The 16,389-nt window shown below is 39.0% G+C and overlaps 1 protein-coding gene across 2 annotated transcripts in view; it reads left to right on the top strand.

The window, feature by feature from the left end:
* The window catches only part of STK38L (serine/threonine kinase 38 like), an 82,148-nt gene that overhangs the window by 33,059 nt on the left and 32,700 nt on the right, over window positions 1-16,389 (top strand). The window contains exon 2 of one of the 2 annotated variants that reach the window (XM_027594350.2): window positions 2,492-2,609. The exons of the other annotated variant lie outside the window; for it this stretch is intronic. Within the exon in view, the coding sequence (XP_027450151.1) occupies window positions 2,603-2,609 (7 nt within the window). The 5' untranslated portion in view covers window positions 2,492-2,602. The remainder of the gene's footprint in view (window positions 1-2,491; window positions 2,610-16,389) is intronic. 2 annotated transcript variants of the gene reach the window in all.

Here is a 16,389-nt window from a genome sequence, read left to right as displayed (position 1 = left end):
TTCAGGGCTCCTGGGAACCCATCTAGAAGCAGCTTAAAGGTGGACTTCAACCCTAATATGGCAACTTTGCTGGGTTTCTGACTGCCACTCAGTGTTGGTTAATCCTCCCGCTCACACACTAAAGCATTCTGATACTTTCCCCCTATTTAGACAAGTAAATGATGACAGCATAGTATAGACAAATATGTATTTTAAATAATCTGTGAAATAATTGCAAATGTTCCCAAAAGATAATAAAACTCCTTAAACAGTTTGTACAGCTGTTTAGGTGAGAGAGTATGTTGAGTGGGGGGAAGGTTAACACAGCCTCGTTTCTGGGAGGATAGGCTAGTTGATTCTTTTAGTTACTGTAAAACCAGGAACTATACAGTGCTTTCAGATTTATTAAGAATAAATAAGGCGATCATGTAAGAAGAGACCAGTAATTCTTTTGGGTTGTCTTTAGGAGGTTAACATTTATTTTTGGCTTTAGCTTTGTTGAAACTAGTTGAGTCTGATCATAAAGGGTAGGAGTGATGTTAGAACAATAGCCCTGGAGTCAGACAGGGTTCAGAGCCCAGCTCTGCTACTTTCTAGTCCAGGGCCTCTGGCAAGTAACTTAACCTCTTGGAGCCTCAGTTGCTCATTTGTTAAATGGGGAAATAGTACCTACCACATACAGTTGTTGTGAAGATTGAGTGAGGTGATGTACACAGTATTGTCTGGCGCGGAGAAGGTTAGGTGCTTAGTGGTGGTAGTCATAAGCCACTGTGATGACAGTGATAATAATGACAATGACATTGGTTGGTTGCTTCCCAGAGGATCATTATCTATGCTGGGAAGTCTTCTGCTGAAGAGTAAATTGGCTTTATTTTAAAAAAGAAATTATATATGCTGGTCTAAATAAATAGGGTCCAAACAATAGGGTCTTTTTGTTTTCACTATTTTTAGATTTAATTTATATTCAAGTTAACATATTACTTTCAGGGGTAGAATTTAGTGATTCATCAGTTGTATGTAACACTCAGTGCTCATCACATCACGTGCCCTCCTTAATGCCCATCACCCAGTTACCCCATCGCCCTACCCACCTCCCCTCCAGCAACCCTCAGTTTGTTCTCTATATTTAAGAGTCTCTTATGGTTTGTCCATCAGTTCTTTTCTTAAATTCCACAAATAAGTGAAATCATATGGTATTTGTCTTCAAATAATAGGGTCTTAATGTCACATCCCAATAACAGAAAATCTTACTTAGTCTGGAAAACTCTTTCTACTTACATCTTCAACCTTTGAGTTGTGTGACAGTAGTTTTGATTTGATCTTACTGATTTGTAGGAAAGTGCCCTGCTTCTAATGTAATAACTACAGTTTCTACGTGAACTAAAGCATTCTTTGACTTTTTTCGTAGTTGGATAAACTGAAATTATTTAAATATTGGCGTTAAGGTATGATTTAAGCTATTTAACATAGCTAAAAATGGTCTATGATAATTATATTGTGAAAATATAGTCTCACTCTGTTAAAGAATGAATTTTTCAATACAAAAGTGGGCAAGGAACTTAGGCAGCTTAGAAAAGAAGAAATAATTATTTAAAATATATGAAAATATGCTTACCTCATTTTAGTCAGAGGAATGCATAAGTGAAAGTAGGATTTTTTTTTTAACCCATCAGGCTGGCAAAGATGAAAAAGATGGACAGTGCCCAATGTTGCCTCTTTCACGTATCTGTAGATGGTCAGTTGGTACTCCCTCTCTGGGAAGGAATCTTGCATCATGTATCAAAATTTAAAATGTGAATATTCTTTGATTCAGCAATTGCACATTGGAAGAATATAATAAGGAAATAAGAGATAGAGTGCACAATCTGTGATCGGAATATGTTCACTGCAGCATTGCTAAAAATACGTCCCTAAAATGGGATCCATCTAAGCATCTCTTAGTGGACATCGGTTTAAAACTATGGCACTACAGAAAACGGAGAGCGCTATGGTCACTAACTTCAGAGCCTGGTTCCACCACAGTTAGCTCTATGATCTTGGGCAAGTTACTTGATCCAGTTGAATCTTTCTTTCCTCCTCTCTATGTAGTAATAGTAAAAGCACACGCTTTTTAGGGTTCGTATAGGGGTACATGAGATGATACACATAAAACACAAAGCAACTCACTGTATGTTGGAAAATGTTATTACTGTATGGTCCTTAAGATAAAGTGGGTCTGTTTATGTTAAAATAGTAAGGGAAAAAGGGGGTAACAGAGCAGTTTATATGAGCCCATTTGTATTAAAACCATCTGTGTGTGTGTGTTTGTATACACATTAAAGTTTGGGAAGGTCATCAGAACAGTTGATGTTCAGTGAGCACGTGACTAAGGCCGAGGCACTGTTCAGTGCTCTAACATCTATCAGTCAGCCACTTTATTAAGATTTGTTAATATGTTTTAAGTGCTTGGAACAATACCTACACTTTGTAAACAACTTAATTCTCACACGCCGTCATTATCTCTGTTTTGTAGATAAGGACACTGACACCCTGAGAACTCTCAGAGTTCGTCAGTGACAGAGCCAGAATTTAAATCCGGGCAGTGGAACGCCAGTCTGGCACCCAGCAGTTAAAACTGGATGGTATGGGAGGTAGGAGTGCGAGGTCACTTTCACGTTGCAATTTATATACTTTTGGATATTTTCACATTTTTACAGGAAACGTTTGCTTTCATTAATAGAAGAAAGATATTTCCAGTTTGGAAAGAAAAAAAAGTGCATTTTTATATTTTAGAAATCTTATTCCATGTTACAGAATACCTGTGGCAGATTCCAGGCATCTGAATATATGTACACTTAGCTTTGCCCTCATGCTCAGGTGTCATGGACAAGGAGTACGCATGATTCCATGTAGTATATAAGATTTTTGAAAACCTCACTTGGGGGTTATTTTTACAAGGAAATAATCATAGATAGAGGTAGAGTCCCAGGCTGAATTTAGATCACTTCATGGTGGTTAACTTGTGTAAGCGAAATCCTAATCGCTTTGAAGAAGGCTTTAGTCATAATATTTTGGTTTTTAGAAAGTTTGGAGTAAAAATGTCATTCTTCAGTTATCTGAAAAGCAGGCAGAAACCAGTTATTTTGATCCACAGACCTGTAATCGTAAGACAGTAAACAGTGATTTAGCGGTGGACTTGGACATCAGTGTTAGAGCTCATAGACACCATGTAGACCTGACCTTGGCCCTGGCTGTCAGTGTCCTGAGAGCCAGCTTCTCCACAGGGTAATATGGACTCCTAGAGCTGCCACCGCACCATGGACTCTCCTGTTAGGCTGGGAGCTCCACCTGAAGGTCGAGTGACTGGTTCTAGTCCAGGCTTTTCCACCAGATAGCCAAATGACTGTGGGCCGCACTTTGTAAAATGAGGGAGACGGATTAGATAATACAGCTTCTGTTTTTGAGTTCTGTGATTCTAACAGTCTTGTGTGTTGGTGAACTAAATTTGCCACCTTAGACTGTTAGTGAAATCCAGAAAAATGCTGAACAGAATTGAACTCATAAACTGATTTATGGGAGGATTTGCCAGTATACTCACTTGAATTACAGGATATCCTTGATGACAACAAACTATACAGTTTACTTTTTATTCCATCTTAGGCATTTTTTCCCTCGCCTATATTTTTTTCCAAAAAAACCAGAATTGTGTTCTAACGATCACAAAAGATCACAAGTGAGTAAAGTGGTATGACCCCATGTGATACTTAGCTAATCAGCTGTTCAGATATCAATTATAAAGGTCAGTAGCACTGAAAACGTTTTTTTTTTTCTGCCTTAAAGATTTGAGTGTCTTAAATGAGGTGGAGTACCTTCTGGATTTTCTCACAGTTGCAGAAGGCAAGTGATCTGTGTGTTTAACACAATGTCTGAATCTTATGAGTCACATGGTATGTCTGCTTTTAGCTGGGAGCAGTTTTTGTTGGTCACTTGTGATCGTCAAAAAGCCTCTTGGGAGAGTTTAAATGACTCAAAATAACTAAAAGTAACTCAGAGCTACTTACATCTTAAAATTGTAAGCTTGGTGATACCATGTTTTATTTTTAGTCTAATCCAATTTTTGCCCTCAAAAAGCATTGCTGCTTCTGGCTTTTACGATGTTAAATCAGTCTGATCTCTTTCAGTGAGTGGTTGTTGTTTCAAAAAGAACGGCAAATGAGATAACGCAGTAATAATTTTTAAAACTAAAATTAGGGAATATAAAAGGAATTGGTACAGTGGAGGAATCCACATCTCTCTTGAACCTCTTCAGTGACTTAGAAGCTTTGAATATTTTTGCGTGAATGGGAAAATTAAACTATGAGTTTATCTTTTTAATCAGATTCATTTTGGGGAAATTTGTATTTTACATTCTCACTTAAACTTAAGCCTATTTTCAGGTTTTGTTTTGGGTATGAAGGTCAGTCTGTTTCTCTCTCTCTCTCTCTCTCTCTCTCTCTCTCTCTCTCTCTCTCTCTCCCTCCCCCATTCCCATTCCCATTAGACGCTTACTTTTAAGAAAGTGAAAGGCAGGAGTTCGAAGATAAGCAGCTTCTGCCAGTTGGGCCACTGAGTGATGTATGTGTGTGGGCTGCTCTGCCAAGCTTGTTCCTCCCCTTTCCTTTACAGTGCATCACACCACCTCTCACCACTTCATTGGTGTTCTCTGGTCACACCAAACCTTCACCTTTTAGCACAAAATAGGCGTTTTTGGTTGTACTGGTGCTTTGAATCCGGCTGTATCTCCTTTAAAGAAGGAGTAAGGGGAGTAGGGATCTTTGAAGCTAGAGCGCTCATTTTGTCTCTTACGATTTTGGAGTAGTTCCCTTACCTTAAATAAGACTTGAAGTTAATTTAAGATTCATGCTGCCCTGTTTTTTGATTTTGAGATGGGCCTTTGGCGTCCCCAGTAGACAAGCTATTTAAGAGAGTGACAAACAGTTTTAGCCCTTGTAAACATGCACAAGTATAAGCCACTAAAAATCTGTTTTCCTAAAAAGAAGTGCAAGATATGACTGGAAAACTTTTCAGAATTCTCATTAGTCTTGTGGTTTGTGTTTAATTTTATTCTATGACTCAGACTCTTTTTGCTGTTCTTCATTATCCTCCACTAAACCAGAACTAAGAATTTGGTTCATAGGAAAAAACTCCCAAGTACAGTGGTACCTGGGAAACCACCTTTGTGGGCTGAAGAATTCAGTTTGATTCCCTTTTACTGCTCACACATCTGCCCTCACACAATTCCTCTGACGTACTTTTTTTTCTTATTATAAAAATCATTGTTTTCTCATTGTAGAAAAATTGGAATATTTAAAAGATGATAAAGGACAAAATTTATCCATAATTTACCCCCTTTTTTCCCATATTGTTGAGTTCATATTTTACGTGTAGATAGAGCTTTGTATCTTGTTTACTTTACTTCATATTATTTCTCATGTTAAATTTTTTGGGGGAAATTTTCTTCAGTGTTTCTGTGGTATTTTATGCTATCATCATTCCATCAATCATTTCACCTAATTTTAAACGCTTGTTTTATTTGCTATTTTAAATAATGCTTTGATTTAAAAACAACTCTATAAATCTTTGCTGCAATTTTTATTACTTTCTTATGATAGATTCCTAAAGGTAAAATTATTATGTCAAAAAACCCTACAAAACCTTAAGGTTCTTAATACAAATTACTATACTCCCTACCGGGAAGGATTATATTCCTATCAATTAACATAAGCACAGGGAGTGATATCATCAAGGTGGTGATTATAGATTGTTTCCAACTTCAGCCTCCCTTGTAAGAAGACCAACTAGCAACTACCTATAGACAACACCACTGTAATAATCCCAGAACCCAGGTATGAGGCTGAAGCAACCCCCTGTATCACAGAGACTGAGAAGGGCCACATACTCTGACCTCATTGCCCCCTAGGCCGGCACAGTGCTGTACTGAGAAGGCCCCCCGGGCCTATGTTTTTTCCAGTGGGAAAAAGAGCCCAACGTGGACATCCAGCTCCTCTGGCATTATGGGGATACATCCAGGGATGCCCACTCAGGTCTTACCTCACAGGGCTCACTGGGAAAATCTGCAGGGCTCTACTCCTGGGGATCAGATAGACAGAGAAGGAGGCTGGGTTTCTACCACCCGGTGCTCAGATCTTGGTGGACCATATTCCTGCTTACAGTGGTGCCTGAGCAGAGACCCCAGCCAGCTGCTCTGCTGATCTGCAGTGCCAAATCAGTGGCCTTGTTTATTAGGGAGCTTGATTGACAGCTCTGCCTTATTTGGGTCCCCAGCCAACAAGCTATACCAAGTATGGAGCCTGTTCTATGGCCCCACACAGGCAGGGAAGCACATTCACAACTCTGTTCCAGTGCTGAGTATAGCCTCCATTCCTACCTGGCCGAAGAATCTGTGCAGCCACAGGGCCTATCCTACAACCCCACTTGGGCAGGAAGCCAAGCCAGCAGCCCTGGTAAGTATACTATATTAAGGATAGCTTCTGGCACTGCCTAACCAGGGAATCTGAACAGTGAGCCTGGACAGCCTTAGAGCCCAGTCTATAGTACTGCCCAGTTGCTCAGCCCACACGACAGTCCTGCCCTGCAACAGAGCACAGCCTGTGGCTCTGCCTGATTGTTAAACACAGCCTGCTTCCTCTCCCAGGCGGGGAGCCCAGCCAGTGACCTGTCCAAGTGGGAGCGTAGCCTGCAGCCTCACCTGATGAGGAAGCCTGGACAGCAGCCCTGTCCATTTGCAGAGCACGATCTCTAGCCCATCTAACCGTAGAACACAGACAGAGCTCCTCCCAACCAGAGAACTCAACCAGCGATCTTCTCCAACAGTGGATGGAGCACAGCCAACAGCTTACCTGATTGTGAAGTGCAACCTGAGACCTTGCCCAACCTTGGGGCACAGCCTGTAGTCTGTTTGATTACAGAGCATAGCCAGAGGCCCTGTCCAACCACAAAGACCTGTCTGCAGCCTCCCTCAGCATGGAGTCCAGCCAGCACCACCACCCAATCAGGAAGCACAGTCTGAGACCCCATCCAAACAGGAGTGATTGCAGACCCCAGGCCATAGCCCTGCCCAATCTGGGAATCCAACCAGTGTTACCACCATGCCAGGGAACACAGTCTGTGACCTCACTTGACCAGATGTAATTGTAGAATCCAGCTAGTGGCCCCACCTGACTGTAAGCACAGCCAGCAGCTCCACCTGATCAGGGAGCCATCCCATTGCCCTTGCTTGAATGTGGAACCCAGCCAGCAGACGCACCCAACCACAGAACCCGGTAGTTGCACTCACCCTAACTTCAGAGCATGAGCAGTGGCCTCACGCAACTAGAGACCCTGATAGGAAGCCCTCCCTGCCCATAGATACTACCAGCTGATCTGTCCAGTATTCCAAGCTGAGCTGACTGGTGAAGGTCTTTCCATGCTGAACCTATAAAATCTGGGGGAAGAGACCAATTACCTAAATGGCAGATACCAACACAAGGAATCAAGGAACATGAAGAATCAGGTAAACATGACACCACCAAAGAAAACTAATAAAACTCCAATAATTGACCCTAAAAAAATGGGGTCTGTGAACTATCTAACAAAGAATTCAGAATAATCCTCTTAAAGAAGCTCAGTGAACTACAAGAACACACAGACACACAACTAAATGAAATTTAGAAAACAGTGCATGTACAAAATGAAAAGTTCAACAAAGTTTTTGATAGAAACTATTAAAAAAAAACAAATCCTAGAACTGAAGAATATAGTGAATTCAAGAATTCAATTGAGAGCTTCAACAACAGATTTGACAAAGTAGAAAAAAGAACTAGTGAATTGAAAGATAGGTTATTTGAAATTATCCAGTCAGAGGAAAAAAAAAAAATGAGTGAAGAAAGTCTACAGAATTATAAGACACAATTAGGAGATGCAAATATGTATTATGAATATGTATATTATTATGAATACCCAGAAGAGAAAGGGACAGAAATCTGTTTAAAGCAAGAATGGCAGGGGTACCTGGATGGCTCAGTTGGTTAAGCCTCTGACTCTTGGTTTCGGCTCAGGTCTTGATCTCAGGGTCATGAGATCAAGCCCTATGTTGAGCTCCACTCTCAGCACAAAGTCTGCTTGTCCCTCTCCCTCTGTTCTTCCCCCTCCCTCTGCTCTTCCCCCTGCTGTCTCTCTCTCAAATAAATAAAGTCTTAAAAAAAAATAAAGCAAGAATGGCAGAAAATTCTCCAAACTTGGGGACAGAAATGGACATCCAGATTCAGGAGGTGCAGTGAATCTCAAATAGATTGACCCCAAAAGGGCTATACCAAGATACATTGTAAATTGTCAGAAGTCAAAGAAAAAAGAGAATTTTGAAAGCAGCAAAAGAAAAACAACTTGTTTCTACAAGGGTGCCCTCATAAGACTATAAGCGATTTCTTAAAAGAAACTTTGCAGTCCAGAGTAAAAGGGATGATGTATTCAAAATATTGAAAGAGAAAAAGCCTGTCAACCAAGAATACTATATGCCCTAAAGCTGTCCTTTACAAATGGGAGAGAGATAAAGAATTTCCAAATCAACAAAAGCATTGCCCCTGGACCTAATTTACAGGAAATGTTAAAGTTGTGTTCTTCAAGTAGAAATAAAAGGATGCTAATGAACATCATAAAAACATATGAATGTGTAAAACTCACTGGTCACACTCTTTTTTTAAAAAAAAGATTATGTATTTATTATTTGACAGAGAGAGAACAAGCAGGGAGAGCGGCAGGCAGAGGGAGAGGGAGAAGCACGCTTCCTATTGAGCAGGGAGTCTGATGCAGGACTCGATCCCAGGACCTTGGGATCATGACCTGAGCTGAAGGCAGATGCTTAACCAACTGAGCCACCCAGGTGCCCCCATTGGTCACATTCTTAAATATTAATGGTGGCACATAATTCACAACTCTAGTTTAAAAATAAGCATCTTAAAAATAAGCATAACTCCAATAATTTATTACTGAATACACAATATCAAGGAGATGTAAATTAAAACACCAGTAACCTAAAATGTGAGGGGTAGAGAAGTCAAAGTATAAAGTTTCTGTCAGCTATTGAAGTTAAGTTGTTATTAGCTTAAAATAGGATGTAAACTAATGATATATGTTGCTAATTGAACATAATAATAAAAAAATAGGATGTTATCAATGTAAACCTCATGATAATCACAAAAAAACTATAGTAGAAACACAAAAGATTATCATAAAAGAGTCAAAGCATACTGCCAAAAAAAGAAAAAGTCATCATTCATAAAACAAGTAGCAAAAGAGGAGGCAAAGAAGAAAGGATATACAAAACAGAAAACAACACGATGGCAATATTAAGTCCTTACCTGTCATTAATCGCTTTAAACATAAATGGATTAAATTCTCCAATCAAAAGACACAGAATGGCCGAATGGATTAAAAAACAAGATCCAATGATGTGCTGTCTACAAGACACTCATTTAAGCTTTAAGGACACACATAGATGGAGAATGAAGGGTTGGAAAGTCATTTCAAGCAAATGGTAACTGAAAAAAGCAGGGGTAGTTAAACTTAAATCAGACAAAATAGACTAAGCTAAAAATGGTCAGAAGAGACAGAGAAGGTCATTATGTAATGATAAAGGGGTTAATTAAGAATATATAGCAACTGTAAATAATTATGTACCTGACATCAGAGTGCCTAATCTATAACACAAATACTAACAGAACTAAAGGGAAATAAACAGCTATGCAATAATTGTTGGGGACTTTAATACCCCCTCTCAATAATGGATAGATCATTCAGACAGAGAATCAATAAGCAAACAGCAGATATGAATAACACTAGACCAAATGGACCTAACAGACTAAAATAAAACATGCCATCCAACAGGCCACAACACAAGTCTTAAACAAACTCAAGAAGACAGGAATTACATGAAGTATCTTTCTGACCACAATGGTGTGAAACTAGAAATCAATAATAGGAGGAAAGCTGGAAAATTCACAAATACATGAAAATTAAACAACACACTCCTCGACAACCAGTGGGTCAAAGTAAAATCAAAAGAAAAATAATTTTTAAAAATGGGACAAGTGAAAATGGAAACCCAGCATACCCAAACTTATGGGATGCAGCAAAGGTGGTTCTAAGAGTTTATTGTAAGTTTATAGTGATAAATGCATACATTAAGAAAAAAGATCTTAAATATCATAACTTTACTCCTCAAGGAACTACAAAAAGAAGAATAAATTAAGCTCAAAGTTCGCTGAAGGAAGGAATTAATAAAGACCTGAGAAGAAATAAGTAGAGATAAGGGAAACAATAGAAAAGTTTAACAAAACTTTTGGTTGGTTTTTTGAAAAGGTAAACAAAAGTGAGAAACCTATAGCTAGACTAACAAAGAAAAAAAGAGAGGATTCAAGTAAAATTAGAAATGAAAGAGAAGATATTACAGCTGATCCTGTAGAAATACAAAGGATCATAAGAGACTACAGTGAACAATGAAACGCCAACAAATTGGATAGCCTTAGAAAAACTAGATGATTTCCTGCAAACATGCAATCTACCAAGACCAAATCCTGAAGAAATAGAAAATCTGACCAGACCAACACTGAGTAAGGAGATTGAATCAGTAATCAAAAAATCTCCCAGAAAAGAAAAGCTCAGGACGGAGGTTAATATATATAAGGAACTTATGTAACTCAATAGCAAGAAGAGTAAATAATCTGATTAAAAATGGACAAAGACTGGGCGCCTGGGTGGCTCAGATGGTTAAGCGTCTGCCTTCGGCTCAGGTCATGATCCCAGGGTCCTGGGATCGAGTCCCGCATCGGGCTCCCTGCTCCTTGGGAGCCTGCTTCTCCCTCTGCTTCTCTCTCTCTCTCTCTCTCCCTGTCTCTCATGAATAAATAAATAAAATTAAAAAAAATGGACAGAGACTTGAATAAACATTTTTTTTCCAAAGAAGATATTCAGATGGCCAACAGGTAGATTAAAAGGTGGCTAATATCACTAATCACCAGAGAAATGCAAATGAAAACCACAGTGAGGTATTAACTTCACGCCTGTTAGAATAGGTATTATCAAGAGATAGCAAGTGTTTGTGAGGATGTGGAAAAATAGGAACTCTTATACACTGTTGGTTGAAATATAAATTGGTACGGAGTTTCCCCCCCAAAACTAAAAATAGAACTACCCTATGTTCTAGTAATTCCATTTCTGGGTATGTGCAAATGAAACGAAATCATTGTCTCGAGATAGCTGCACCCCTGTGTTCATTGCAGCATTATTCACAATAGCCAAGGCATGGAAGCAACCTAAGTGTCTACTGATGGATGAATGAATAAACAAAATGTGGTATTTTGATATAATAGAATATCATTCAGCCATAAAAAAGGATAGCCTGCCACTTGTGACAACATGGATGGACCTTGAGGGCATTATGCTAAGTGAAATAAATCAGACAGGAAAAGACAAATACTGTATGATATCACTTATATGTGGAATCTAAAAAAAATTGAACTCAGAAATAGCAGTTTGGGGGCGCCTGGGTGGCTCAGTCCATTAAGCAACTGCCTTCAGCTCAGGTCATGATCCCAGGGTCCAGCTTCTCTCTCTCCCTCTGCCTGCCTCTCTGCCTATTTGTGCTCTCTCTCTGTCAAATAAATAAATCTTTAAAAAAAAAGGAAAGAAATAGCAGTTGGGTTGGTGGTTGCCATGGGCCCTGGGGTAAGGGCAGTTGGAGGGGGAATGGGTAGAGGTGGCTAAAGTGTACAAAATTTCGATTATAAATTCTAGTCATGTACTGTACAGCATGGTAACTATAGTTAACAATACTGTATTGTATATTTGAAAGTTGCTAAGAGTAAAAACTTAAAAATTCTCACCACACACACCAAAATTGTAACTATCGATGTGATAGATAACTAACCTTACTGTGGTAATCATTTCATGATTTATGCATATATTGTATGTATGTATCAAATCATTACTTGGTATGTCTTAACATTACACAATGTTATATGTCAATTACATCTCAATAGAGTTAGAAAAAAACCACACTTTACACAAACACAGATGGTATATGAGAAGGTCATCTCATGATAGCCTGGACCAAGAGGGTTTCCCCCTAAATCATGGCTGTTTTCACATAGGAAACATATGTATTATTTTAAAGTTTCCATATCTTTGATTTACTTGGGAAAATTGAACATTTTCTAGATGTTAGCTGTTTTTATTTATATATTGTCAATCAGTATTATTTCTTTATTATTAGGGTCCTTATTTTCCCCTCACAACTTTAATGTTTAAAAAGCTGTGTTATAAGTTTTTCATACGTTTTAAGAAATGAATTTATTTTTAACATATACCTTTATACTTCAATAAATACTTTTAACATACACTGTTATTTTGCAGTTTTCCCCCAAAATACTGTCTTTTAATCTTGCTTGATATCCATATATCCATATATGTATATTCCAAATTTTTACATAATGATATGTAGCACTATTTTTATTGTGATGATTTTTTTTTTTAAGATTTTATTTATTTATTTGACACAGAGAGAGACAGCGAGAGAGGGAACACCAGCAGGGGGAGTGGGAGAGGGAGAAGCGGGAGCCCGATGCGGGGCTTGATTCCAGGACCCTGGGATCATGACCTGAGCCGAAGGCAGACGCTTAAACACTGAGCCACCCAAGTGCCCCTTATTGTGATTTTTTAATACAGTTCCTGTCAATTCAAAGATCAGATAGTTATTCTTCTATATTTTCTTGTAATTTTTTTGAAGTTAAACTTTTCTTTTTACTTTGTTTCCCCTTTTCTTTCCTTTTTTTTCCTCTTTACTTTTTATGTTCACACTTTTGAACCATTTGAAATTTATTTTGTCCCTTGGAGTGGAATGAACATCTGGCTTGCTTAAATAGATAACCAGTTCCAACACCATTAACGGAATAATTCTTCCCTTCCTTCTACAATCTATGATTAGATTTCCTCATAAAAAGGCTAACTTTTTTTTTTTTTTGAATCAAGGTATTCCTAGGTATTTTATGAATGTTGTTCTCATCCCCTTCTCTTTGCTACCTTTGGGAACAGGATTATTTTTTTCATTTCTAAATGTAAATCTTTAAAATTCACATTTTAAAGCATAAATTTTAAACTGAGTCTGGTGATATAACTCAGACCGAATCAGACTTGAACTTATTTTCTTTCCCTACCAACGTAGCTCTTCTCATAATTCCTATTATTAATGATATCACCATTTACCCGCTCATCCCAATCTGAAACCCAGAGGTAATTATAGATTTCAGTCTTTCCAGCTGAATATATGAGCCCCTCTTTTAATCTTTTCTGCGCTACTATCTTAAATTAGGCCCTCATTATTTTATACTAAACCAAAGATTGTGATTTCAGATGTTTACCAGAAGGAGTCAGGTAATAAAATGTGTGAAGGATGTTGGGCAAAAGGGAGTAGAAAGTTGGTGGACTTGGGCAAGATGTTCTCTCTCGCAGGGGGGCTGCTGCTTTTCTGTTCCAGGCAGTCATGTGGGCTTATATTTGACCGAGCTGCTTTTTCAGGACCAGAAATCTGAATTCTTAAGTGAAACCTTCATATTCTAAGTCACAGTGCAAGCCAAACAAAAATATGACTGCAGGCCACAAGTTTGTAACCCGTGACTATTTCTTATGGCGTCCCCCAACCTGATTTACATTCCTTCAGTCTGGTCTACTCCCAGCCTTTTCGCTGTCCTCCCCGTACTAGCATCCTGTATCTGAGGTACCAGTCACATAGGATTTTAGAGGTAGTTATGTAATTGAACCAACATGAGTTAGCTCCTTGGTGACTTACAGATAGAAACTACATCAGGTAGAGTTGTCATACAAAGTCACCTTTATTTGCAGCAGATAAGGAGATCATGGGGAATAACTTCCAAAGCTGTGATTCCCCAAGCAAGAGTGAATGGGTTCCTTTTATTTAGGGTTAGGATGAATATTTATAAAGGGGATCCTTGTCATTGTATGTACAGGCAGGCATAGGGTCACACGTGTGCCTCAAGGAAACATGCCTATACATACATTGTATGTTATGTTAATGAGGCTTGTGCTCTTCCTTGGGTGGGGAATTTAGCATGATAATGAGGTAGAGGTCGCTGTTGGTCACTACCTGGTCCATTTGCACATGCACCTATGTGAGTCGGTGGATAAGCTCAAGCTGGTCTGGGTGGCCTGGGCCTCTGGAGCTCTTCCCCATGGCAATTGTTATAGCTTGAGGGGTAGTTTTGGTTTCCATCATGGGATGCTTTGCCCATTGGGTCTTTTGCCTGAGTTGAGAGATAACCTGGAAATAAGAACTTAAGGAAAATGGGGCACAAAGGTAGGTAGGTACATGCAGGTGGGCAGCAGAGTTCAGGTCTTAGGGTCTTGCTGGTGACAGGAGTTTTAACTGCATTAAAATATGTACCATTCTTAGGAGAGTTCTTGATACTTGGGTAATAAGCCCTCAGGAAATGTCATTTGTTGGCTGTTACTTTTCACTTGGCTAAAAGCCCTGAAGGGCTCCCATTTATGCTTAGTATACTTTAACATGGCAGAAAGGTATTTTATTATGACTCTTTACCTGTCCTTTCACCTTCATCTTCTGCTGTTTCACTGAATATACTCAAGCCATGTCTACACTCTTGTGTGTCACTCTGTTTCACACCCTTACACTTCCTCCTCTGCCCTGTTCATCTGACTTGTGAACCTTTAGTCCTTCCCACCCACCCTGAGATTCAGTTCAAGTATCTCCTCTTCTGTGAAACCTTTGACTACTCTTAAACCCTTGGAGAGCTAATTTCTCCCTTCTTTGCATCCCCATAAGATTGTGAACTCCCTAAGGCAGGGACTAAATTTTATCCATCTTAGTATTCTCAGTAACGTGTGCAGTGTTGGCACATAGTGTAAACCCACAGGATATGTTAGTTGGAAATGATCCAGTCAGTAAGAGTGAGTGCTACAACTTTAGCCTTCACCTGACCGAATTTCTTGCTCTTCTGAATGTACTGCCCAGAGGAAGGAAACTGTGGCTGCCTGAAGCTTAGGGACCCGGTGTATATAGTATCCAATCTGAGGACCTGTCGTAGCTTAGGGCATTATGGTTGCATTTTCTAAATGCATTTAGAAAAGTTTTCTGGGGTGCCTGCGTGGCTCAGATGGTTAAGCCTCTGCCTTCGGCTCAGATGGTGATCCCAGGGTCCTGGGATCGAGTCCCATATCCGGCTCCCTGCTCAGCAGAGAGCCTGCTTCTCCCTCTCCCTCTGCACCTGCCCCTGCTCATGCTCTCTCTCTCTCTCTCTCTCTCTCTCTCTCTCTCTCTATCTCTCTGTCTCAAATGAATAAATTTAAAAAAAAATCTTTAAAAAAAAAAAGAAAGAAAAGATTTCCTACTCCAAGGCAGTACGGTAGCATTAAGGATACTCGTTCCTCAGACATGTAGTATGTGGAAATTAAGGTGAAATCCCCAGTGAAGTAGTGTGTTTTGCCAGTCAGGTAAAGCAGTTCTGTTTTCCTACTTTAGAAGTTTGATGGTAAATGGTTGGAGACACCACATCTATTTATAGGTAGCTTGAGTGCCAGATTTGTTATCTCCTTTCCCCAGGCTTGATAAATGAAAGAATGTTGGACTTAACTATTGGTAGCGTCTCCATTAATGAATAGGGGAGTCTGGAGAAAACACGTGAACAGGAAATTCAAGGGCACCTAGTGTTGTTTTTATCAGTCCAGGAATTCTAGACTTGCAAATTGTATCCTGTTCTTTTTCTGACTAAAGAAAGGGCTTCAGTAAAAGACAAAGGACAGTGTTAAATCCATTAGAGGAATAAATTTGCAATATAATAAGTGCCAGTCATCTACATCATTCTTTGTAATAATTTGGTCACTTCTGTTCTTGGTTTTGTTTAATTTGAAAATTTTAAAGCCTATTTGTGTCTGATTAGAAGGAAATTATTTTTTCTTGTTTTTAAAGCTAATTTCTAAAGGATAGTATTTAATCAAGACTAAGGGTGGGGCTTTGGCTTTTTCTGCAATTATATCTCTCAAGTAGGGTTTTTTTCCTGAAGTTAATGTAACATTAAATGATTCTGTAGTTCTTAATCCAAAGGACACTATTACATATGAAACATGTAATTTCAACTCCATTAAATTTGAGTTCTGTTACCATCATTTGCTGAATGCCTACTGTGTGCTCTGCACCTTGCCAGGTGTTGTAATACTTTCATTACAAAGACGAATACAAAGGTGAATAGGTTTTGCTCTGATTTGTGTTTTAAACACAGTATACGTACTTGCAGGTATATATGTATAAAGCAGAGTGGAAAGAATTAATCATGATTAGATGATATAGTGTCTGGAAATTGTTTTTCA

The sequence above is a fragment of the Zalophus californianus genome, chromosome 9 (genome assembly GCF_009762305.2).
Source record: "Zalophus californianus isolate mZalCal1 chromosome 9, mZalCal1.pri.v2, whole genome shotgun sequence".
In the NCBI taxonomy this organism is placed as follows: Eukaryota; Metazoa; Chordata; class Mammalia; order Carnivora; family Otariidae; genus Zalophus; species Zalophus californianus.
Note: the sequence above shows the minus strand (reverse complement) of the source record. Positions and strands in the feature narration are given on the sequence as shown.